Genomic DNA, 25,876 nt, shown 5'->3' on the forward strand with positions numbered 1-25,876 from the left:
CTCCTCAGCTACCGGTCTTCTTAGCCTTCTCACCTAAAATAAATACATAAATAAATATAAAATAATAAGGTGTTGAGTCAGCCTCTACTTAATGTCAAGTTTCTCCGACGCCTTGCACTCTGAGATCTCGACGAGCATCCACGTACGAAGTCCCTTTTGTTTAGATCAAACCTCGGTTGCAGTGGCTTGCACGTTAGAGAAACAGAGCCTTTCGTTGGGGCGGAGAGAGAGAGAGAGAGAGAGAGAGAGAGAGAGATTGGTCATCCCTTTTGCCTAGGTGATGGCACCCATACTTTTTGTTCAGATCATCCGTCTCTCGTTCCTTTCCACACGCGGGGTTGTTGAAAGCGACCTCTCCCGTCGATTAAAGAACCCAAGAAGATGTGTGTGGTATTCATCCTCCCTTCCCTTCTCCTCATCTCCACGCTCGCTTCCTTCCGGTCCTCTTCTCTTCCTCATGTTTCCTCCCTCTCTTCCTTATGCTCCTCTTCTCGTTCCGTTATGCAAGGTAGAAGAAGAAGCAACCTGAGCTCTCTGCGATGGGAGGGGACGGAGGCTGTTCTCCTCCATCATCGCCTGTCTGCAGCATGTGCGGCGACCGCGGCCTGCCGGAGGAGCTCTTTCGATGCAAAACCTGCCATGTTAGGTTTCAACACAAGTAAGAGTATAATCCTTTGTCGAAGTGATTCCATCCGAAGCTATCTCCGTTTCATACTTTTACCCATCGATCGACTGTGTCCTACAGATACTGCAGCAATCTCTACCCCAAGGCTGAGGCTTATCGCGCATGTAACTGGTGCTTAAGAGACGTAGCGGCCGGCAAGCCCGTTGCTCCAGAGAACTGCACAGCTCAGAACACCTCCTTCTCTTCCTCCTCTAATGGTGATGTCGTCGGATCAGCTACAGCAGTGAAGCTACGACGCTGCTCTTCAGTATTGAATCTCGACAAGCCCATCAAAAGACAAAGGCTGCCTGAGAGGCCATACGAAGCACGGTCACAAGCGAAGCAAGTCTTCAGAGGTAAAGTTAGGAGGTATAAGTTGCTGGAAGATGTCTCTAGCTGAGTATGTGCTTCAGACGCACTCACTGCAGGGTTTTCCTGCATGTATCTTCTTAATAAGATACCATGTTTTCATGCTTTCGTATTGGATGGATATATCCAACTAAGTTGGCAAATTTGTGTCCCAATTGGAGTCTTCTTAGCTTAAATATCAGTAAATTCTCCCCCTAAAAAAGGGAAATCTGTATATTTAATTCGAAGATTGTTTTTGCATTCATGAACTAAACTTGCAAAACCTTTCCTTGAAGTACGAGCAGTGAGCATCCCAAGAACAAGGGATATACGACCAAAGTAACATGGACCTCGTAGGTAAAACACCATCAAGGATGTTTGATTTCTAATTTCACAATCTCAAAGCATGGCCAGGATCGATGTATTGGAATGAGAGTTGGCACCAGATTCGTGCAATGAGACAATGTCAACCTTGGTTGACGTCACCAAGTTGCTCGAGAAGGCATGACAGGGGAAACACGTACATTGCTGGATACCGGAGTTGCATAAACGCCTAAACCTTAAGGTTGTGGACTTTATTAGGGAGTCTCTGACGTCCCATCTATTTTGGTCAAAGTCAAACCCAACGCACAACTGAGTATAACGGAGAGCCGTATTAGATAGAGGAGGCGTGTCAAACCCCAACAAATGGACCCACGCTTCGCCTCTTCTTTCAGCCAACCGCTGCGTTCGGTAAGATCACGAAGGCCACCAGTTAAATGTGATCCTTCCTTCGCACTTTTTCTACCTGACTAAGGATGGAGGAAAATACGGGCCCCGTAGTACCATCCAATCACCTATCCGGTAGAGAAAAAGAGTATAAGTTAAGTGTGAACCGATTTGCATATTCCAGTGTTCTTGAACACGAAACAGACATCCCTCCCACCACGCGCCGGCTCGCCATCCCGTATTCCCCGGCCCTTCCCACTTGCCAACCACCGGGCCTCAAATTTCGTGCCGTCAGCTCCTTCGCCCTCCTCCATTTTACTGATCTCTATCGGTCTTGAACTTGATCTCCAACGAGATGAGGTCTTCCTTCTCTTGCTGCAGAACTTCCTACGGAGAAGAAGAAGAACCAGCTTGGGGCCCCAAGCACCGTGTGTTCACCCACGAGGAGATCGAGTCCGCCACCTCCGGCTTTTCTGCTTCCTCCCTGCTCGGTCGCGGCAGCCACGGCTCCGTCTTCCTCGCCTCGCTCGATCAGGGCCGCCTCCTCGCCGCTGCCAAGCTCCCCTCCCAGTTTTCTATCTCCTCGGATTCGCCCTCGACCGCCGACGCCGAGATTGGCCTCCTCTCCTGCCTCCCACGCAGTCAGCTCCTGGTGAACCTTGTGGGCGCCACGCCGGCCGCCGGGCCCTCCCCACGCATCGCGGTCGTCGACCTCATGCCACAAGGGTCCCTCCACGACCTCCTGCACGACCAGCTCCGCCCAGCACCACCATTCCCTCGCCGTCTCCGCCTAGCCCTCCTCTCCGCCACCGCCCTCGCCCACCTCCACTCCTTCTGCGTCGCCCATCGCGACGTCAAGCCCGCCAACCTCTTACTCGACGCCAAGGGCCGGCCCCGCCTCGCCGACTTCGGCCTCGCCGTGGGCCTGTCCTCCCGGGACGGCCACGAAGCTGCCGTTTTACCGCAGCCTGCCGGCACCATGGGCTACCTCGACCCGGCCTACGTCCACCCGGAGGACGTCAGCACGAGCACCGACGTATACAGCTTCGGCGTCGTCCTCCTGGAGGTCCTCAGCGGGCGGGAAGCCATCGACGTGGAGTACAGCCCGCCGTCGCTGGTGGACTGGGCGAGGCGACTGCTGGAGGAGGGGCGGCACGAGGAGATATGGGACCCGCGGGCGGCCCCGGAAGGGAGGAGGGAGAAGGAAGCCGCAAGGGCGATGGCGGACGTGGCGGGGAGGTGCTTGGTTGCGGCCGCGAGGGAAAGGCCTTCCATGGCAGAGGTGGTGGCGGAGCTCAGGGGGGCGGAGCGGCGGATAGGTTTGCGCGGGCTGCGCCTCGCGCGGTGGGCCATGCGGGGAAGGACGGAGGGGAAGCGGTCGCACCCGCTCAGTGGGAACCGGAGGGTGTCCGACGTGGCGGCCTCGTAGCATTCACGTGGCTTTTAGGTTCACGTCTTCGGCAGACACTTTAATCTTCTGTTTGACGATCGCATGTAATGGATGATGTGGATTGACGCGTGTGTCGCATGGTTGGATAAGAACAACCACCTTACTATTGCCTCCCCCATGAGGGGACCCACATTTGGGACAATGCAACGGTTGAGATATTTATTAGTAGGATTAAAATCTCGTCAAATTCATCTTCAACATAATGTGATTTAAACCACTTTGTACGTTGATTTATGTGTTGTTAGTAACATAAGCCTGCTTTAGCAAAGTACATAGATGTGGACATTAAATGAAATGAGGCACCGCAGTCCCTTTACATAGAACAAACAGCAAGCGTACTTGACATGACTTTACATTATACATATTTGCTTCATATATTACCAATTGACATCTAATTTTTTTTTTTTTATTATATAGCTACGGTTCTACGGTTGCATTGATGTTTGCTATTCTAAATATTGTTATAAAAATTTATTATTTTACTATTGATATTTTGAGCATTCTTTATAAAAATAAAATCATTGTGTTATTTTTATCCTTCTTATTCTATTTCTAACAAATTATAATTCATCAATATAATATATTTTGTTAATTTAACCTTCTAAAGAGTTCACAATATATGTAGAAAATTTGGTTTAGAGAAATTTTTTTATAAAAATGTGATGTGATGCACTATTATTGAGGAAAATTCAAAAATAGTACATTGCATAGGTGCACCATTTAAAATAATCTTAAATTTTTAGAAAAGCTTCAAATAGGAATCTTATGAAGATATGTCACTGGTTTTCTATTTTTATTTTTTGGTATTTTTATGAATTTTTAGCATTACGTGTCATTTTTATTTTCTTCTCATTTTTCTATTTCTAAAAAAATTATAAGGTATTCGTATAATAATTTTTTCACAAATGAGCTTTTAAATAAATCAATAATATATCTAGAAACTTTAGTCTAGAAAAAAAAATTTCCTAATAGGTGATGCACTATTATTGAGAAAATTTAAAAAATTGTGCATCGCATAAATGCACTATGCAAAATGATCTTAAATTTTTAGGAAAATTTTGAATAGGACTCTTATGGATATATGTCATAGCTTTTCTATTTTAGAGAATTTTTTGGGTATTTTTATGAATGTTTAGCATCTAAACATCATATCATTTTTATATTTTTCTCTTTTTTATTTCTAACAAATTATAATACATTCATACAATGTATTTTCATACTTGAGCTTTTAAATAGGCCCTCAATATAGGTAAAAAATTTGGTCTAGAAAAAAAATTTCCTGATGGGTGATGGACTATTTAAAAATAAATAAATAAAATAATGTATCGCATAGATATACTATTCAAAAAGATCTCAAATTTTTAAGAAAATTTTGAATATTAAACTTATAACATATGCTACTAAGTTTTTCATTTTAGATAATTTTTTAGTATTTTTATGATTTTTGAGCATCTAAAAAGTGTCATTTTTTATTTTCTACTTATTTGTATATTTATAATAAATTATAATACATGCATAATTTTTTTTTTTACATTTGGGCTTCTAAATAGATCAAGGATGTCTGTAAAAAAAAATTATTTGGAAAAAAGATTTCTAATTGGTGATGCATTATTTTGGATGAAAAATTAAAAACTATGTATCGGATAGACACACTGTTCAAAAAGATCTGAATTTTTAGCATCTAAACAATGTGTCAGTTTTTTTTTTTAATCTTCTCTTTGTATTATTTTATTTCTAAGAAATTATAATTCATCCTATAATGTTTCTTTTATATTTGAGTTCCTAAGTAGATCAACAATGTATGTTAAAAATTTTGATCTAGAAAAATAAAATTTTAATCATTGATTCACTATTTTTGATAAAAATAAAAAAATAATACATCGCATTAAAACATTATTTAAAATGATCTTAAATATGGAAAAAAGAAGAAGATAAATAAGAAGATGAAAAGTAACAAAAGAGAAGCTTTTTATATCTTCATCCATATTTGCATTAGTGTTAGGTGGACAACACCATTATATATATATATATATATTCAAAAATTCGCCTAAAAACTTTTATCGCATAGGTTACGTTAGGTGGGGAACTGCCTTCCTGCCTGCCTTCCACGCCACTGCAGAGGAATTCATGCTATTTATTATCAACCAATCATTATTTATTTGATAGAATTAAATGAGTGAATCAAAAAATTTAAATCTAATTTGTAGTAATTGATATATGTAGTCATGTAACAGAAAAAACATGTGATGCCACACATTTAGTTTCATTATTGTTGTCTGCTATTGTTTGTTTTAATGTGTAAGTAACTATGCTGGATGGGTTGGGTAGGAATCAAGGACCAACTTGCAGTTAGGTAGGTAGTCCCAAGTGATGGACCCACTCGGCCACATAGCTTGGTCACTCCAGTAACAGGTCTCAATCAGGGTGTCAATTTTGACCTCAAATCCAACAAGTCAATTAAATGAATCGGATGAGTCCGTGGGTTAGGATAGTCCCGACAATCCATGCCAGACATTCATTTTATTGTGGGCTCTAAGGTTAAATCAAGTGGCCCAAGTCAATTTTTTTGCATGCAGAGCCCAAACCTACGACGGACAGATCTCTGCCACGCTCTCTCCACCGCACTGGAGAGGAGCCGACCGGAACGGAATCCAATCGAACCAATTACGAGTCGGATACTGTAGAGGAAATAACGAGCTGTCACAACCGTTATCATGTTTGTATCCATCAAATCCAAATCCATGCACTGTGACCCGCTCCGATTTGAAGTTTTTATAACGGTCAAAATTACATTATAACGGTCGAAAATTTCGAAAGCCCTTGTGTGCCGTTACGACGCCGCTGCCTCGTGTCACAAGTGTCTCGTGGAGCGTTCTTTGGGACTCGACTTAAGTACGATGATTTAAACGTGGTCCGGCGTAGGACCGCATCCGAAATTGGAGCTTTGGAAACCTCCACCTCGAGGAACGAAGAGCAGCCCGAGGTTTCCGACCCGATCGCGATGGATTCGGCCGTCGATCTAGTTGCCAAGACGGGATCCGACGGCGGACACTCGCCGGACGTTGCCCCGCGCACGAATCACCACGCGGAGGACGGCGCTTCCCCTCCCCCGCCGCCGCCGCCGCCGCCTCCTGGTCCTGGTCCTGACGACCCCCAGTCCCAAAAGCAGTCCAGACCCCAGACCCTGCCGCCTGACCCGACTACGATCGAGGCCCCGCCCGCCCCCGCCGCCGCCACGGCACCGGCTGAGTCGAACCCCTACGTTGCTCGCTCCCCCGCGGCGAACTCCTCCTCCTCCTCGAAAAGTAGAGCTTTCCCCCTTCTTTTTTGTTTGGGGTGCGATTTTTGGTTTGTCAAGGTCGAGCATTGATTGGTCGGAATGGTTTTTTTTGAATGGTTAGGTACGACGGAGACGGTGAAGAACGTGCTTAAGAGATGGGGGAAGAAGGTCGGGGAGTCGGCGAAGAAAGCTGAGGATTTCTCCAGAAATACATGGCAGCACCGTGAGTATTGCAATTTTAGGGTTCCTCCTCATCTCGTTTTGAATGCGTACATCTTAAAAGGAAATATATGTGCTACGAAGATAGTTATGTAGATACTAGAATGGCTCTTTCCTTCCCTTCTCTCGCCCTACTGATTTGCAGTATAGAACTGTGGAATTTTGGATGCATGGCTTATTGGAACTTAGGATCCTTACTTTTTTGTTGATAGTAAGCTCTAAGTCGTTCTATGTAATGCAGTTTTGAAATGAGATAAGATGAGAGTGAACAAGGAAGATCACGAAATTATTGAAAATCCGGATGTAACATTGGGTTCTTACAATTTTGAGGTGCGATAAGATGCGATTGAACAAGGAACACAAAATTATTGAAAATTTAAACTGGAAATCCAATGATATGTCAGAATGGTAAACGATTGCAGCAGAAAATTTATGATATTCTTATTCTTTGCCTGTTGCAGCAAGGTAATCCTTTTTGGCTGTTAATTATAGTCAGTTATGTTTCCCTGTTTGGGATCTGGTAAGGATATACTGCTTCTAAAACTTTCCAAAAATAGTGTGCAAATCTGTCATATCTTTTTCTTGCATTATGATCTGATTTTAGTTGCAGGGAATAATGGTAGTTCAGCCTGTTGACTTGTTAAATGACTAATTCCATTTTATTCCCATCCTTCATTCCAATTGAGACGTTGTAATTTGATTTTTCAGATTGACTTTTAACCTGCTCGAACTATGTATCCTATTCATAGGCATGGGTCTAAGCTAAAGACAAGTTTTTAAAGTGGAGTTAATTGTTTATTTACGGTGGTAGCAAGCTATATATGCAAGCAGTAACTTCACGGGGTATATGCTAAGAGCATCACAGTAGGTCATGCAATTTAAGAAATAGTTTTAGTTGTCCTTTGTTGTTTGTGTGAGAAAAGAAGAGGAGCAAGGGAGGGGGGTAGATAACTTGTGCAGATGGGTGGATAAGTCATATGGCTGGCTCTTGCCAATAGTTTTAGCCATTAGAAGGGCTTGTAAACTAGATTTACTTGGAAATTTGAATTGTTGACAACATAGAACTAAAATGAACAAAGTTGTAACTTTTCCGTTCTCTTTAGAATTAACCTGCAAATGCCTATATTATATATGTTTATGTTTAATTATATTATAGCCAATAACTACAAGCTATTTGATATAGATTGTATAACTTTTGTAAGTCAAACAAAATCTGGATCTGATTCTCTTTATGAAGTCTAAAATTTGACATTGTGTAGGAAACTCTATAGAACTTTGCTATTTTAGGTTATTATCAAACTATGAGGTCAACAATGGTTGATGTAGCCTACTAACACCTGCTATTTTTGTCATGTATAGCAAACTTATGTAATAAAATGCACAGTGACAATTTAGCCAATAATATACATGTTTATATTTAGTTATATTATAACCAATAACTACAAGCTATTTGATATAGATTGTATAACTTTTGTAAGTCAAACAAAATCTGGATCAAATTCTCTTTATGAAGTCTAAAATTTGACATCGTGTAGGAAGCTCTGTAGAACTTTGCTCTTTTAGATTATTATCAACCTATGAGGTCAACAATGGTTGATGTAGCCTACTAACAACCGCTATTTTTGTCATGTATAGCAAACTTATGTAATAAAATGCACAGTGACAATTTAGCCACATCGACCATGATCACTCACCTAATTTCACTAATCATGACACCATTTCTAAAATTTATAAAATGTGCATGCCATACAATTTTTTTATACTATCTATACTTCAGCACATAGATATAGCTTGTTCCATGTTTTAGGATGATCCTAGAAAAAAACACCAAAACTCTTGTATGCGCCAGTGGATTTCATGTGTCATGCTGAATTTAGTGTAAGACTAATAATTGATGAGTCATTTTAGCTGATTCATTTTATTTTCAATTAATGTACCTTTATTTGTCTTTTTTATCTAAATAATTGTGTTGATCTTTGCCCTTTCACTTCCTTTTATGAAAACTTTATCATTCTTACTCTGCTTATTTAGTAGGCCAGTGGCATATTTATTGATGTTTTGTGTTCCTATTCATTCCAGTGAACACTGGACCCAGTTTTGTTGAAGCTACCATGGGAAGGATTGCTCAGGGTACCAAAGTGATTGCAGAAGGTGGTTATGATAAGATATTTCGACAAACTTTTGACACACTTCCTGAAGAGCAACTTAAGAAATCCTATGCGTGCTATCTGTCAACATCTGCTGGTCCTGTTATGGGAGTTCTTTATCTCTCCACAGCAAAACTTGCATTTTGCAGTGACAATCCTCTTTCCTACAAAGTCGGGGATCAGACTGAATGGAGTTATTATAAGGTATGCATTCTGAAACATAACTAGCATCATGAACTTGTGATCTTATTTTACTGGATTCCATCGAGTACAGGATAAATATGTCTATGGAAATATCAAAAACTTTTATTAGTTTGTGCATCGATGTATACATAGTCAGACCTAGAAGAACATTTTCAAATATACTAACAATGACATTTATGTAGAGGAGAATGGGAGCTAGCTTTCCCAACATAGTGAAATTTTTGGACATTTCACCTTTTGGACCTTCATATTAGATTCTTTGTTAAGCACAGGAGCAATAAGCTCTGGGAATGTCTGAGAACAGAAGGAAAATAGCATATACGCTAAGTTTATCCAACAGAATCATCCATCCGAAGTATCTTTCAACAAAATTTTAGGAGTTGATATTTCTTTTGTTAGCTAGAGAAGGCCATTTATGACATTGTGCATACATGTGCTTCAGCATATTTTGTACTCATGTACATAACAAAGTAAAATATTTATTATTTACAATTTTTGAAATTTGACACATAAGCATGGTAGGAATAAGCACCATAAATGTTCAGTCCAAGAAGGGAAAGACCATATGCACTTAATTTAGCCAACAGGATTCTTTCCAACCTTTGAGGATTTAACATTCCTCTTTGAAGTTCCTCTACTACATTGTGTGAACCATATGCATGAGCAGACACACTATTGCATGTACAAAGGGAAAAAATATTTGTTAATATGCTTACAATTATTGGGATTCTACTCAAGTTTCTTATAGAATGATCTAAAGAGCTTCTAATTTTTATGATCGCAAGAAAGGGTTAGATAGACTATGTTGTTTGTCCAAATATTTAATATGAAATTGGGATCCATTTTGTTTAAAAGTTTTGGTGCCTTTATCACCCGAGGAACAATGACAAGATTGCCTTGAACCTTATTGTGGGAATTTTCATAGAGAACCAAGTTTATATTTACTCATTTGAATTAATACATACATATGTAATACGTAAAGTCCATAAGCATGTGTGATCGTGTCTCTGAGTACGAAGAATACATGTTTTATATACATGGATGTAGGTAAATAACACACTTGTGTGTACTTTATAGGCTTATCTATAAGTAGATTAAGATATAATGCTAAATATTCATTAATTTCTCATAGATGATATCATATCATGAAAGAAGATCATAAAAAAACATTACATGTGACCTATATGTGAGGATTAACTTATCTTACAAAATTTTATTAAAGAAAGTGAAATCAACAGAAAAGCAGAGGCTTAGTGAAGGAGAGTAAAGAAAGAAAATCATTAGGCATTATAGTAGATGTGGTAAGTCCTTTATAGATAAGTTTTTTATAATGTCTTTTTTTGTAACACTAAGCATACAACAATAATAACAACAAAGTTGTAAGTCCTAGCTATTTGGGGTCGGATACATGGATCTTTTGCTGTTATTGAGATTTGTAAAAAACCATATGCTTATTAGTTAAGAGTATTTAAATTTTTATTTATAGTTTTCATTGAGGTCTTTTTAAATCTTTATCTATCTCTTCTCGTACCACTAACATTAATTATTTCATCTCTTTTAATTACCACACCCGGAGGTCTCCTCAGTATATGCCTCATACCATCTTAAGCGATCTTCTCTTATCTTATCCCCTATTGAAGCTTATACCTAGGTATTCATGAATAAGAGTATTTCTTTTCCTATCTTTCCTAGTAACTCTATACATTCATCGCAACATTCTCATTTCGACAACACAAATTTTTTGTATATATTTTTTCTTAACTACTTAATGCTCGACCCATAAAGTATTATTAGTCTCACAATTGTTTTATATATTTTTTTTAATCTTATCCGATGATCACACAAGACTCCTAATGCCTCTCGTCATTTTAATTATCCTGTTTTTACTCTGTGAATAATATCTTCATTGATCGCTCTAACTTGTTAAATAATTGATCCAACGTACCTAAAGCTTTTATCTAAGAGACTTCTTTTCCGTCCAATTTAATTATATTTTCTTGTCTATTTCTTGAATCATTAAAATTATATTTTATATAGTCAGTTTTAGTCTTTCATTAATTTTACTTAGGCTTTCATTAATTATGGCAATATCATCAGTAAATAACATACACTAGGGATGTCTGTCATGTAAATGATTAATAAGTTCATCAATTATCAATGTGAAAAAATAGGGACTTAATGCGCTACGACACACTTCTTGTAGTTCTAACACAAGTAATTATATTATTATATATATTTTTAATAATATCGATATAATTAGTGGATACACTTTTCTTTTTCTAAAAGCTACCATAATAAATTTCTAGAAACCATATTATTGACTTTATCTAAGTCAATAAAAATCATATACAAATATTTTTTTTCTCTATATTCTTTTACATTAATTATCTTAATAAATAAATAACTTCTATAGTTGATCTTTTAGGCATAAAACCAAATTGATTTGATTAACCATAAAATCAAATTGATTTTTAGAGATATTTATTTCAAGCCTTATCCTACTTTTGATGACTCTTTTCCATAGTTTCATAATATAGCTCATGATTTTAATTCTTCTATAATTTAAATAATTTTTTATGTCATCCTTGTTTTTGTAAATTGGTACCATAAAACTCTTTTTCCATTCATCAGGCATATTTTTGAATCTTATGATTTTGTTAAATAATTTAGTTAACCATCTCAATAGGGATATCGTTAAGCCTCACACTCTTAGCTATTTTCATTTTCTTTAATGCATCTTTTATTTCATTAGCTTTAATTTTATGAATAAATCTATGATTATTAAATCCATCACCATCATTTCTCATTAAATCTAAGTCCTGTGTGAAATATTTATTAAATAATCTATATAAATAAAATTTTCATCTTTCTTTAATCTCATTATCATTAATAAGTATTTTTTTTATTTTCATCTTTAATACACCTAATATTATTTAAATTCTTAAACTTTCTTTCCCATACTTTAGCAATTCAATATATATCTTTTTTTACCATATGTATTACCTAATCTATTATAAAAATTATCATAAGCTTTCTATTTTATCATACTAATAGTTTTTTTAGTCTTTTTTTAGATTCTTTATATCTTTTAAAATTTTTCTCATTTATCATTTTGCTAATCTTTTAAAATATAATTTTTAGTAAAAATTTATTTTTTGAACTTCCTCGCACCACCACCAACTCTCTATTAAGTTTATATCTCTACCCTTTGTTTCATTAAAAATATCCTTTGTTAAGCTCCTAATCTTATTGGCCATCGTAGTTGAAATAATACTAATATTATTCTTATTTAAGTTCTAAGTCGTCTTCCTTTTCATCTTATTCTTAAAAGTGTTTACATTATCATCTTTAAAATTCCACCATTTAGTCGTAGTAATTTTTTCTACTATCTTTTTTTTACTTTTATTTTCTATAGTAAATATCTAATACTATCAACGTATGTTGATTCGTCAAACTTTCGCCAGGTATAACTTTACAATTCTTACAAATAACTTTGTCTACCTTTTTAGTGAGAAAAAAGTCTATTTGACTACAATTGTGACCATTCTTATAAGTAATTAAATGATCATCTCGCTTTTGAAGTAAATATTTATAATTATAAGATCGTACAAAGTTGCAAAATCCAAAATCATACCACCATCTTCATTTCTCTCCCCATAACTAAAACCTTCATGCCCCCCTTTATATTTACTATATGTTTTCTCTACATGACTATTCAAATCTCCTTCAAGTTTTTTTGGTTACAGGCATTCCTTGAATGATATCATATAAGCTTTTCCAAAATTCTCTTTTGGTTTGATCATCTAATCCAACTTGAAGGACATAGACACTAATGACATTCAAAACATCTTGTCCTTTCACAAATTTTAGAACTATAATTATATCTCTAAATCTTTTTACATCTACAACATTGCTCTTAATATCCTTATCAACAACAATTCTTAGACCATTTATGTGTTTACCTAACTCTCTATTCTTGGATTCACTTTTATACTCCCATTGGTCCAAAACAATGAGAGAACTTTTGCCTACTTAACACCACATCCGGGCCCCGATGTGATGGGCCGCTTCTGGTCGACCTTCTAACACACTGTTTGCAATTCAAGACACCTAGGTGGTGAAGGTGCCTCGCATCACTTCCAGGTGATGACCTGGCTCTATATTGAAATTGGTTAAGATCTATCTTCATAAGATCTGATATAGTTTTATGTTGGTTGTTAGTGACCTATCGTAACTCTCTACCTTTTAATTCGGGCTTGGGATCGGTATTGGTGGTGTTTAAAAATAAATATTAGATTTAATAAAACCATTCTTTTTCATTGAGATTCGAACTCAAGACCTATCGTTTACTAAATGGGTGCTCTAACTAACTGAGCTATGGTAATACTAAGCATGCATCTCAAAATAACAATTTTGCTTCACTGATGAACGCTATATGATTAAGTTACATATTCTTTGAATATGTAGTTAAATCTTCTCTTCTTTTGGAAATTAGATTTTAGTTACTAAAAACTTTTGAAAATCTTTGACACTAAACTTTTTTCATGGGGTTGATGGTAATTACAATGGAGATTTATTGAATCCATGCCGTAGGTATAGCAGTAGCATATATGACATTTTGGGAACTAAAGTTGATGCTTGCAATGAAACTGAGCTAAAGTTGATGCTTTTAACCTAATATTTTTACAACAGCCTACAGGTGCCATTTGAGGTAAAAGCAATGCGTATAAATAAATTAGAAAGATCCCAGATAGACCAAATTCCAATAAAACTAGTGTCCTGTGGTTTATTTGTATCAGCTTTTTGGATGAGATGTCAGTGGTAAAAAATTAATAATATTATAGAGTTGTAGGATTTGTGTTCAACTCTCTGGGACACAGTTTGTCTCCTTATTTAAATTTCACTTGTGGGCTGAGTCACACTTCTAGCCCACAGGTGAGAGTGAGTTTTCGAATATAAATAATAAAATCTGTCTCACTTATTATGCTCTTAAATGTCATAGTAGTGGTTAAAATTTGAGTTTTGATTTATGTAAAAATAACATTAACCTCAATTTTATACTTTTGGCATATCATCCTGTTATATCTTTAAGGCCTTCTTTTACTGAGAAGAAGGCAGATCATCGCTTGTTTTCTCTCAGCCAACTCTCCTTTCTTCCTCCCCCTTTTCTCTTTCTAGGGAGAAGCAGATATTCCTCTTGGATAATATGATGATCGAGATCATATTTTATTTTTCTCACGACTATAAATAGACTCTAATTTCAACTTCTAATTTTTTTGACGATATCATTGCATCATGTCATTGTGAAATGTTCATATTATATGTTGTTGTCACAAATGACAGTGTTCTACCATCATACTCAAGAACACTTAATTTGGAATTTGAACCATGGTTGCAGTAATTTACTTGGCTTCTTCTGATGTATAAATTGTGAGATCATGGTAATATCCCACTTTGTCCAGATTTCTGCTATCTGCCTTAAGTACCTTTAACCCTTGTGTTAATAACATTTTTGTATACTTGAATGTTACAAAATCAAACTGGATGTGCAATGAATTATCTAGTTTAATCGGGTTGGTTATTGACAAGGTCTACACCAGCTTTCATTGGTGTGAGCTCTGTGAGCCCTGAAGAATTATCTGTTCTGGGTTAACTTGTAAGGTTCGGCCCCTTAGGTCTTGGATCTAAAAATGCTTCTTGGAGACAATCACCCCTGCTTCCTTATTTTATTTGGTGTGAGCTCTGTGAGCCCTGAATAATTATCTGTTCTGGGTTAACTTGTAAGGTTCGGCTCCTCAGGTCTTGGACCTAAAAATGCTTCTGGGAGACGATCACCCCTGCTTCCTTATTCTGCCCTTTATTGGGCCTTAGTTCTGCAACTCTCTAACCAACATAGGATTAAAAATAACCTTATTAATTATTAAGCTTATTTTATTTGAGTTCTCGCTGGATTGGGAAATGTGTAAGATTGATAGAATTGGTTGCTGACATGTTAGGAGTATCTTTTGACCTGAAATGCACACATTATTTTCTTTACTTTCTTATATTCAACTTCATCCGGAGACCTGTGTTATTTCATACCTGTGTGTTATTCAAAATCACCTAGTGGAAGGAGCTTTCTGGAAGTATCTGAAAGCATGTATGATTATGTATTATTTGCTCATTCCTGTGGAAATTACCTTGCCCTTGTTTCTGCAGATAGTTGTGTTGCTGATTTTATTTTTCCTTATTTCTAATGTGAATTTTTTTCCTCATGGAATAAATACATTACCAAGTTGATTCTCCTTTGTAATTCTTTTCAAATTTAAAATGATGATCATAATGTCACAGCCTGTTGAATGGAGAGTCTTGCAACACATTGAAAATTGTGTTGCTGACCTCCCTTCTTTTTGAGTAATGATGATTTGAAGATTATGAATTTATTTTCCTGGTTTATGAGCAGGTTGTTATTCCTTTGAATCAGCTCAAAGCAGCTAATCCTTCAGTCAGCAAAATGAAATCTGCAGAAAAATATATTCAGGTTGTTTCCATAGACAACCATGAGTTTTGGTTCATGGGATTTGTGAGCTATGATGCCGCTATCAAGAATCTACAGGAAGCTTTTCGTGATGCACAGGAGTCTCAACCATAATAATGGTGGCTTCAAGCTTGAGGCCATTTAAAAGCTTTACAAGGGACAGCTTGACATCCCCGAGGACACTTGCCGTGACCATCAGTGAACTCATGATCTGGAATGTTTGGTCTCCATCTATCCAATATCTTGAGGAACAACAGTATAATTCTTTTAATTTCAGATGATTTAAGTTGCCTTTATGGGTGTGTGTTTGTCACTTGGCGTAAGTTCCTGTGTTCATGAACTGCCCATGTTTAGTTTTTGCATGGATTTGGTTAAATTATCACAGTTTTATTTAGTAAAGCTCTATAAGTTGTGTCATTATCAGATGACCTTATAAGTTTCATTGTATCATATGACAGAAGAGCTATTAAACTGCCCATGTCCTCTGGAAGGTCAGTGCCAGGGCCCAAGAACTTGTTCTGGTGATGATGTATTATCATGAACTGGGTAACGGTATATTTCTGGACTGGTGAAATTATATTTGCAGTTTATATTGGCAAGAGTATCTTCTACTGCATTTTCTATTTTTATTGTTACTCACTTGAGAGATCATTATAGTTTTATGGCTGTGGTCTTAGCAGAGGCTAAGTGTCTTATGTATAGACTAACCTAGAAAACGGGAAAACTTGTGCTATTTAAAACTTGATATTAGCTGAGCAAGAAATGACCCATCTGATTGGAGTAAATTTTGATTTTTGATCTTTTTTTTCTTCCTTGAGACTTGTTCTTAAATAATATCACTTTCTATATATGATTCATAATGTTTTAAATTTATGCCACGGAAACAATTTTGAATTAAGAGTCAATATTCATGTTTGTTTGTTTATATGATTACAACTATTTGACTAAATATCTTTTATTTTGATGGATTAAGTTGCTGGTTTTGATTTCTTTTTTCTTCTGAATAAATTTGTAGGAGACTTCTTGGACATTAATATTATTATAATCTGAATTTTATTTCAACACCTTCAATCTCAAATAAAATTTAGGGGAATAAATCATGCATAATGAAGTTGTTTATCTTCGACCTTATTTCAACACCTTCGATCTTTGCTTTATATATATATATATATATATATATATATATATATATATATGGACTGATAACTTTTAAAGAACTCGTAAATCAATTCCTTATCTTTAAAAAAAAGCTTAATTTAATATTTCAACATTTTCGAAGTTAATAAGTCAATTAATTTGTGTCAGGTAAAAATGGCATTCAGCAGACGTGTTAGTCTACGTCTGGACCTTTGTGGGAGAAGCTTTGACTGACTGATTAAGATTCAATGAGCCTTGCCATTAGGGAAATCATCCTTACGATCACACGGTCCCACCCATCTCCCCGGTGTTAGACAACCCACACTGCACTACATCACCAACAAGGTAACGAGCAATGGCGCACTGTCCTCCATCATTAAGATCACGTAAGAGCGACCCACCCATCATCAATCAACCATCACAAGCCTCCGTTGAAATCCAAACACCAGAACGAGAAGAAGAAATGGAGATGCAAACAGCCAAGAGTCCTAAAAGGATCAAGGGGATCAAAACAACACCACCTACCTAGCAGACCAAAGGACTAAAGGAAAGAAGAAGAAACCTTCCTTAATCGGGAGGAGGAGGAAGATTTAGGGTTTCTTACCGAGGGTGTTCTTGTTGTTGTGCATCCACACCTTGAGGACGTGCCGCTTGATGCACGTCTCCTCGCAGAACTGCTGCACCGCAGCCTCGTCGTGCTTCTGAATCCGCCACCCCAGCCGCTCCGCGAAGGCCAGCATCTTGTCCTTCTGCTCCTGCGTAAACTTGGTCCGAAATCTCTTCCTCGCCCCCGACCCCGACGCCGCCATGCCTCCTCCGCTGGCACCGCCGCCCATCGTGGGGTTCGACATGTCCTCCTGCTCCTCCCTGCTCTGCGCTCCTCCGCCCGACGTCGACGGCAAAGCCAAAGGCGCTGCCCTGTGCTGCTGCCCCGCGAATGCCGCCGCCGCATAGTGGTGGTGGTGGAGGAACTCGGCCGTCGTCCGGTAGTAGGGCGAGAACTGGGAGTGGTACCCTGAGATCTCCATTGCACCACCACCCCAGGAGGCCCCTCCTCCCCCCGCGCCACCTTCCTCGGGATCCTTCCGGTGGAAGTTGCGGTGGCAGCCGCAGGCGGCGCAGCGGAGCGCGTCGAGGCTCCCTTCCGCCCCGGCCGCCATGAACTCTCCGCAACCGTCCACCGCGTGCCCCCCGATCCCCACCGCGTGGTTCTTCAAGCACTCCCTATACCTCCCTCTTCCACCTCCCACACCGTATGCTTTACGATGGCCTGAACCCCCCACCGCCATCGTTCCCGCTGATTCCCCTCCTCCGCCCATCTTCGCTCCACCACCTCCTCCTCCTCCTCGACCTGAATTCTCCATGGGAGTGTCGTAACTAGAACCCACAGGCAAATCCATCTCCTCCTCCCCCTCATCATGGTCGTCGAAATCCATGCCCACCGGCTCTCCCCCGTCAGATCTCCGGATCGGCTCCTCCGCCGATTCCTCTCTCCCTCTCTCCTTCTCTCTTCAGCTCAAGCTCAGGTGTAGAAGAGGACAAGAGCGAAGAGTGTGGACGCCAACAATTCTAAAAACCGTCCTCTACTATAGCTTTGTGATGATTCTCTCTCCCTCTCTCTCGCTTTTCCTCGACAAGCTGACTTCTCTTCATGGAGTGAAGTGCCACTCGCTCCCTTGCTTCCGATGCCTGCCGGCCAAATCCACCGGCCGGTCCCGGTGGCTTAAGCCCAGCCCTAAGCACCCTCTCCCCACCTACTTAAACGCACCCCTCCCCACTCATCCGTGCGACTGCTTAGATTTTTACTGTGTTACTCTCACCCGTGGATGCACTGCACATGCGTCACGTCAACATGAAGTAAACACGCCCCATGATACGAATCACAAGCAGAACCAAGATATAACTCAATATTATACTCGAGAATGACAATGGGCCGGAACAAAGAATCTAAGGTTAAGGTTCTTAGTATAGCTTCGTTCCATCGGTTGACCAACGAAGCTTTGGTTGACTGGTGTTAGGAAGTTGACCGACAATAATCAACTACATCATGGTTGATTATGCAATAATAATAATTCTAATACAATGGCATCAAGTAACTTAGTGCTAACCAATTGATGAGATAATGTTGGAAGGATATGTGTGGAATGAGGAGTCCAAAGACTTGTATTAGCTGAAACCTCATCTTAGTCACCACACTCCGATCCGATCTGGTCCTTCTCTTCACGCAGCAAGAGCCTCGTTGCTCATCTCAACCTATGGGAACATGCAAATTTAAGTACTCTTCTCTATTCCTCATGTACAAATCTTATAAATAGAACACTGTTGAGGTCAGAGGTGTTGCTGTTTAGCTTGGAAGAAAATGTACGCGCCTCTGACCAGTCTTCCACGTCCCTTTTGAAGTAGAAAACCCTAACGTTTTGTGGTGATGATAGAGAGGAAGGGGGAGTCGCACTTATTGGAACTTGGTGGAAGTGGGAATGGCTAAAGACAGTGCGTAGGATAGATTCCAAGTAAAAACACGTCATGTAAGTAAACGTTTCACCTGATAGTATATATTTAATATAGGAAGATAAGCCTGGCTTGTATCAGCTGTCTGTCTCGCATCAAACATCTACCACGCTTCTCAGATAACGTGTCCGATGGTGATGAAAGTACAGGCTGAGCGGAAAGAGATGACCACCGTTGTGGCTGGCTGTTTGTTCATGGAAGAAAAGCTGGTTGGTGTTCCGGGCACAGGGGAGGTGAAGGTATGGCGTGGGGAAAGGAAGGGTTCATGTCATGCGAGAAGGGCCAGGCCATCAGGGGTTGAACTGACGCCATGCTCTGACGCCGTACGTCAGGCCTGTCAGCTGGCAGGAGACCACCGACGGGGGTGTGAATGCATGAGAGAGAGAGAGAGAGAGAGAGAGTTTGACAAGCAATGAATGATGCTTCGAAATGTAGCAAGAAGAACGGCGACAAGGGAGCACACGACACTGTATCGACTCAGTGTCGCAGTGAGGCACTGTAGCAGGAGCAGCTGCTGGAAGAGGAGGTGATGTTTCATGTTTCACGCACCGTCTTCTGCTGATCTCGCAAGAAGCGCAACCACGGGAGGACCAGTCAAGTACCACCCAACAACGGTGCCCCGTGGTAACACGGAAACCGGTTTCGGAACTGTTCCAAGAGAAAGAAGGCACATGAGAGAGAGAGAGAGAGTGAGAGAGGATAATGGATGTGGACATGACGATAAAAGATTGGTCTGACCGAGATTTCCATTTCTATGCTTCGCAGGCTTTTCCCACTTTCGCTTTACCTCTTTTTTTCTCGCTCCTACACATGCTCTTTTGAGATGAGATGGATTTCATATTCCTCCATCTTCCCAACTAGGCATCACCACCAATCAACTCGAACGCATGGTTCCTTGCTATACTCTACGCTTAAGATTCGTACTGTCATATCATATTTTAATCGAGTCAACCTTACATCCCATGTTAAATCAAAGCATGGAAACTAAACAAAGGTATAGACAAGGGAATGCTAGTGATGTAGCGGACATTATGCAGTATGTATGTAATAGTTGTTGCTTCGATGATTCCCGCAGAGTGTTCACAGAAGGCAGGGAATTACAAGTGCCGAAACGTCTGTGCAGCGCTCGTTCCTCATCCCAGCTTCTCCCTCCTCTTGCACCGTCACCCGTTTGTCTCATTTCTCCCACACACATACACACGCAACCAGCGGACACCTCACACACGGATGCCCCCTGTCCCAACACCTCCATACGAAACAAAAGAACGAGAGGGCACGGACAACAAAAAGTGGATCATGATTGGTCACCTTTGAGCAGTGCTGGAGGAGAAGGAATGGACCATGTCACCTTAGGTGTGGGGTGCGCGTTCTTTGGGATCATGATTGGTCACTTTCAAGTTTTGGCTTGCTCGACATGTTATCCCTCCTTTTCCCCGTCCGAACACAGATGTCCCCGCTTCCCCTCACGCCAAGCTACACAAAGAAGATAACATCTGCGAGCTGCGGGCGAGAACACCGGGATGTGTTGTGTTGGAAACCGAGTGGATGGATGCAACGTCGCTGATCGAGGCGCTACCACAACATGCCAACACAATAATACTTGATTAAGACAATTCGTGGGAGATGCTCCAAAGCGGAGCCTGCGTTGATCTAAGTCTCCAAACTTACTCATGCCTAGTTTTGACTGTTTCGCATGTGAGTGCGAACAGTGGCAGTAACTCGAGAACCTTTACAGAGCTGTGCAGGTTAGCAGTAGGATCAGCTACAGAGCTGACTCTACGTCACTGGATCGTGAGAACCTTAACACTGGCCACGTACAGTGGAGGTACCGGGTTGGGTATGCTGCAGTCTCGGAGTCCGTCTTCTCCCTCGGATCTTAGGTGGAGCTCGATATATCATGGTGGGTGGGCGAACATCGTTCAACATGTGGGGGCAGTGATGCACGTAGGGGAAGACATGGATGCATGTATGTGGCTTTGACCCTCTCGTATCGCATGGTTTTACGCGGGTCATCAAGGGACGTGCGCGTTCTGCATGTGTTGGCTGTTTCCCTCTGTTTGCAAGTGAGGCCAGATTAATGATGCATATAGATTACGAAATATTATATCGTATCATCATCCTGAATGCATGAGAGTGGAAGTAGAGAGAGGGATTTCTGGTTTTAAATAGTAATAGCGGGGAGGGGTGATAGCTGGAAGAGAAATTGAAAAAAATGATGGGAAAATGGGATTTGAGAAGGAATAGGTGATGAAGAAGTGGTAAAAGGATTTAAAAGTGATTATATCAATGATACTTCAAAAGATTAGGAGTGAAGAAATATTGTTTTGGCAAGGAAGGCATTAATTCCAATGATAACATTGAATTAATCATATCTTTGTCAAATACATGTATAGTTGGTAGTAAGGTTACATAGATGGATTATGATATGACGAGGGTAATAATAATGATGGGACGCAAACTGACGTCGCCTGCTCTTGAGTGACGTCTCTTGTGTCATGCGAACCGAGGAAGCACATGGGTCATCGTCTGACCTTACAGCGCTGGGTCGAGACAGACCCGAATGCCGACCGAGGCACGTTGCCATCCTACAAGAGCCCGGTCCTTCACGCAACCCCAACGTCGGAGTCAGATGTCTTCCCAGGTACGGTCCTGCTCTCTACAAGCGGACACATCAACAACGATGACCTTCCCTATAAAAAACTCTCGCGTTCGAAACGAGGGAGGAGGGGAAAAGAGAGGAAAAAAGCCTTCTAAGATTATCGACTGACTTGATCGTCGGAGGGGTCGGATCGAGCTCTCTCGACCCGACCTGTATGTAGGGACGAAGACGGAGCGCCACTCTATTGCGCGCCCAGGTGAGGAGTTCCCTCTTGGAGGAAACGACTGTCCCGTCGAGACCGGATCAACGCACTCGGCTACCTCAACACTCTCAAGGGTAATCCCGAGATATCCCTGCTCATTCGGACCTGAACTTAGCTGCGTTGGCCCCGAGGCCGCGGCTTAAAGCTGTTGACACCAACATGATACAACTTTTTGGTGACATAGAATGGTTGAGGAGATGTGGCCATCTCGGTAAGCAATGCCAGAGAAGGTGTGGCGTCTTTTGAGGAGGCTCATGAAGGGATATTGTGATTGGACTAGCTTGTTTTTGTGTCAAATTTAATAGGCCATAGAAGAAATCACCAGAGAAGATGATGGTGGGATGTTGGAGGGAAAAGCCTAAGGAGGAGGTGCAGATGTATTAGTGTCGGACGTAAGGGAAACCAAAGATGAATTTGGATAATACTCCACTTTATGACATGCTCCAGGAATAATTAATTTCATAAGCTGTAGTTTGAAAAAAAAATGGGTCTCTCCAATCTTAATCTATAGTCCTTGGGGAAGAGAGGAGATAGGTCGATAAGGATACATGCTCTAGCAAATTTGCCTCCATCACATTTGATAGTAATATCATCATCTATCTTGACAGGTTTGCCTCATAGAGCATTAATTTAATATAGAATATAGAAACTTAAAAATTCAAGAAGGAGATCGATGAAATGGATCTAAATTGGCATTTGCTTAACCATGTCATGTCCTATAGGGGAAGAAAGTTGTCTCCCCAAGGAAGAAGACAGAGGAGAGGGCTTGACTCTGAAAGAACTAAGGTCTCCCTCCCTATAAGAATAAAAGTCATCTCTTCTTTCCAGTGGAAATGAAAACAAAAAATATCCTATTTGGATACTATAGGAAGGATTCTACAGTTTAGGAAGATTGATATTTAGGATTTTAAGAGTTGGGACCTTACCAAAAAATTTGCCATAGAGATTACCAAAATGATTTAATGAGAAATCAATATGATATTTTATTTATTTTTTAAAAAAATATTTTATATTTATTTATATGATTATTTTTATTTATTATAAATTTAGGCCATGTAAATTTTTTATAAGATTATGTATATTATTTACTTATTAATTTAAATAAAAATATGTATTTACTTTTGAATAAATATTAAAACATATTATAATGATAAATTTATCATAAAATATTCAAAAAAAATTTAATATACAATTTTAGCAAACAAAACTGATGTCTATCTGTTATTTTTTTTTTCCAAAGTATATTGAGAGGAATATACTTATGTGATATTTTTTTTAATATACACGTGTCAAATTCCATCAACGTGGATTACCCAAACCGACGGATTACACTTCGTGACGTCATATTCTGATTTATTTGGGAAAAAATTGAAGGCAGAAAACACGTGCCAAGTGCCAGCGTCACTGTGGCGGCCCGCGCTCGGCCCCTGAGACATTGCCCCTTGCGTGATCGGCGGCGGCGACGCCAGCGCATTGGCGGAGGTAGCCGGAGAAGAAGGAGATGAAGATGAAGGCGCTGATAAGGACGACGACGACGGGCATGGGCCCAGCGGCGGGTCCCGGGAGTTGACCAACCAATTCCGATTGGCACGCGGACTCCATCGAGTGGGCTTTAACGGTTCAACCCGCGGACTTGCAAATTCGCAGTTAGCTCTTGAAATATATCGACATCTCACGTAGCAAAATATACAGCAGTCTTTGATTGAAAAGCACTTGGCTGCAATTGTGGTACTCTGTTCTCGTATATGAATTCAGTATTCTCTGTCACGTCCATGTTATTATCGATAAAGGGATCAAAGAGAGATTACACTGCCGCATAGTGCTTCTTCAACAAACTTACAGCAATGAAGTGTTGCAGAATAGTATGCTATCGAGAATGTAGTAAGAAACTATAGAAAGGAACTCATGTACAAGTTTAATCCCTAACAGAGCAAAAACAGAGGATAACAATGATGGATTAGGGAACCCAGAGAGAATTTTGAGGCATCCATCATTATTTGGGCTTCAAAGAGGCCGCGAGACATTAACTGTATGGGTGGCCCAACAACACTCCTTACTTCAAGAAAGAAGACGCAAGTTCTTGGGATCAGAAAAGAACAAAAAGACCAAGGATTAGAATCAACAACATAGAATAATGTCATTTGCATCGAGATTCCAGTTAAAACAACTCTCAATCATCTACATTAATAATTCAAGCAAAGGACAAACTTAATGCACGAAACTTCGACCAATGTGGGATTTGTGAAGAGGACAAAAGTTAATTTTGTATTTTAGTACTTCAAATAATACAAAAGATATAACCATAGATTGCATGATCTTTATAAGATTAGACACATAGAAGATACACAGGTTTTTGCCGAGCTGGAGCTTCGAGGGACTTGTGCAATCGAACAATTTCTTTATTTGTTTGTTTGTTTTTATTATTTTTCTCTTTGGATTCTCCTAAGCTCCAATCATGAACCATCGATGATCATTGTCGGATACGACTGGATGAATGACTTGAGCAGGACCAACGATTCCTCCTCCACAGCTCCAAGTCTCTCTGCAAAACGGGACACATTTCTGCATCCATGAGATGACAGCGGTGTCATCACTTTACCCTGTACCTCTTCCTCCTGCTTGTGCGGTCCCTAGTCGGAGAAACGACGTGCAATGCAGCACTAGGATAGATCAAACAAGAGGGGAACAATATGGAGTCCAATCCTGGCCTGTGTACAGAAACTATGCCTCATGCTTTTAGCATTTAAAGAACAATAAATGCTCTTTACATGTCCACCAACTCTAGCAATAAAGTATCGATAAATGTTACCTTTAAACTATTATTATGTTCGTGTGACTCGCGCCATCCATTATCTCCATATTAGAGAGTCAGATCATACCTGAGTTTTGGTCATGTTGAAAGAGAGCTAATCTTTGCAGTAAAATTGTGTGATACATGAATGAAATGGTTTAGATGTGTTAGCCAGCCTTTCACATGCCCAAAGAAGGTCGATGGGAAATTAGAACCATCTCGTTGGTAGACTCTGAGTCGAGCCATCTAAAAACAAATCGTAAATTCTTTTTGATATTCTTTATAAAAGAATTGTCTATGAAATTTGAAATGCTTAAAAATGCGAAATCATATGTTTCGAAGCACTCTAACATATGCATCAAGCGAAAGGAAAAATGAGATTTTAGACAAAAATATTCTCATCTGATCGAGAATACATACGTAGGTATCAACAAAAGTCTGCATGAAAATCTATAGATGAGGTTCGATCATATCGATTGTTGTTTTGTAGAATTGGTTTTTACACCGTTTATCATATAATAATAGTTCGATGAACGTAAAAAACACATCACAATCATATGAATATTTGGTTTCTAAATATTTTGAATTTCCTAGATCGAGGCCTTTCATGACTGATCTGAAATCATCTCTTTCTACGTACCCACGTATACTTGCATGTACAGTACAGAAGAGAAAAGCCATCAAAATCATGCTTAATCCCCGCAACACTTGGTCGTTAACTGAGTGAGATTTGGTTTTAGATATACACACAAAAGTATACTAAATTAGACAAAAAGAAAAAAAAAAAAAAAGAAATCCCTGGAATTGTTAGCAAAAGAATCACAACTATTTGAGCATATTAATCATCTTTCGGTTGTTATTTCTTATTATCATAGAGAAAAAAAGGTTGAACGATTACGTTTGTCCGAGTCTCACACATACGGCCCTCCGCATTCAAATTGGTTCAAATCACCATGAAAACCTCGAGGGTATCAGTGTCCTTTTCTTCTTGTCGTAAAATACGAAATCATTGGGAACTCATGCAATTGTAAGGCTGCTGTCT

The 25,876-nt window shown here is 39.6% G+C and overlaps 3 protein-coding genes and 1 long non-coding RNA gene across 5 annotated transcripts; 3 read left to right on the top strand and 1 right to left on the bottom strand.

Annotated features, from left to right (window-relative positions):
• The first annotated feature begins 485 nt into the window (after positions 1–485).
• On the top strand, positions 486–1,135 carry LOC135651043 (uncharacterized). The gene is made up of 2 exons (XR_010501720.1): positions 486–658; positions 746–1,135. It is a non-coding gene; the product is annotated as an uncharacterized LOC135651043 (long non-coding RNA).
• Positions 1,136–1,926: 791 nt separating this feature from the next.
• On the top strand, positions 1,927–3,286 carry LOC103969997 (serine/threonine-protein kinase-like protein At1g28390). The gene has a single exon (XM_009383625.3). The coding sequence runs from the start codon at positions 2,076–2,078 to the stop codon at positions 3,147–3,149; it is 1,074 nt and encodes a 357-aa protein (XP_009381900.2). The 5' UTR covers positions 1,927–2,075; the 3' UTR covers positions 3,150–3,286.
• A 2,726-nt stretch (positions 3,287–6,012) lies between these two features.
• Positions 6,013–16,141, top strand: LOC135650631 (GEM-like protein 1). Its single transcript, XM_065170120.1, has 4 exons — positions 6,013–6,475; positions 6,572–6,673; positions 8,749–9,020; positions 15,463–16,141. Exons 1-4 carry the CDS (start codon positions 6,172–6,174, stop codon positions 15,649–15,651), a joined length of 867 nt encoding a protein of 288 aa, XP_065026192.1. The 5' UTR covers positions 6,013–6,171; the 3' UTR covers positions 15,652–16,141.
• A 729-nt stretch (positions 16,142–16,870) lies between these two features.
• LOC135650665 (zinc-finger homeodomain protein 2-like) lies at positions 16,871–18,432 on the bottom strand. 2 transcript variants are annotated; one of them, XM_065170166.1, is made up of 2 exons: positions 17,279–18,432; positions 16,871–17,162 (listed from the first exon to the last, which is right to left on the bottom strand). In XM_065170166.1, the coding sequence occupies exons 1-2, from the start codon at positions 18,108–18,110 to the stop codon at positions 17,086–17,088; spliced, it is 909 nt and encodes a 302-aa protein (XP_065026238.1). In that variant the 5' UTR covers positions 18,111–18,432; the 3' UTR covers positions 16,871–17,085. The 2 variants fall into 2 exon arrangements, with proteins under 2 accessions (XP_065026238.1, XP_065026240.1); XM_065170168.1 differs by having other exon boundaries at positions 17,106–18,432.
• Positions 18,433–25,876: the final 7,444 nt, after the last annotated feature.

The sequence above is a fragment of the Musa acuminata genome, chromosome BXJ3-10 (genome assembly GCF_036884655.1).
Source record: "Musa acuminata AAA Group cultivar baxijiao chromosome BXJ3-10, Cavendish_Baxijiao_AAA, whole genome shotgun sequence".
Taxonomy (NCBI): domain Eukaryota; kingdom Viridiplantae; phylum Streptophyta; class Magnoliopsida; order Zingiberales; family Musaceae; genus Musa; species Musa acuminata.

Coding starts and splice junctions, on each gene's coding strand:
- LOC103969997 (XM_009383625.3), top strand. CDS start 2,076: ATGAGGTCTTCCTTCTCTTGCTGCAGAACTTCCTACGGAGAAGAAGAA.
- LOC135650631 (XM_065170120.1), top strand. CDS start 6,172: ATGGATTCGGCCGTCGATCTAGTTGCCAAGACGGGATCCGACGGCGGA. Junction 6,674..8,748: donor CAGAAATACATGGCAGCACC/GTGAGTATTGCA, acceptor TATTCATTCCAG/TGAACACTGGACCCAGTTTT. Junction 9,021..15,462: donor CTGAATGGAGTTATTATAAG/GTATGCATTCTG, acceptor GTTTATGAGCAG/GTTGTTATTCCTTTGAATCA.
- LOC135650665 (XM_065170166.1), bottom strand. CDS start 18,110: ATGGATTTCGACGACCATGATGAGGGGGAGGAGGAGATGGATTTGCCT. Junction 17,163..17,278: donor CAACAACAAGAACACCCTCG/GTAAGAAACCCT, acceptor TGATCCTTTTAG/GACTCTTGGCTGTTTGCATC.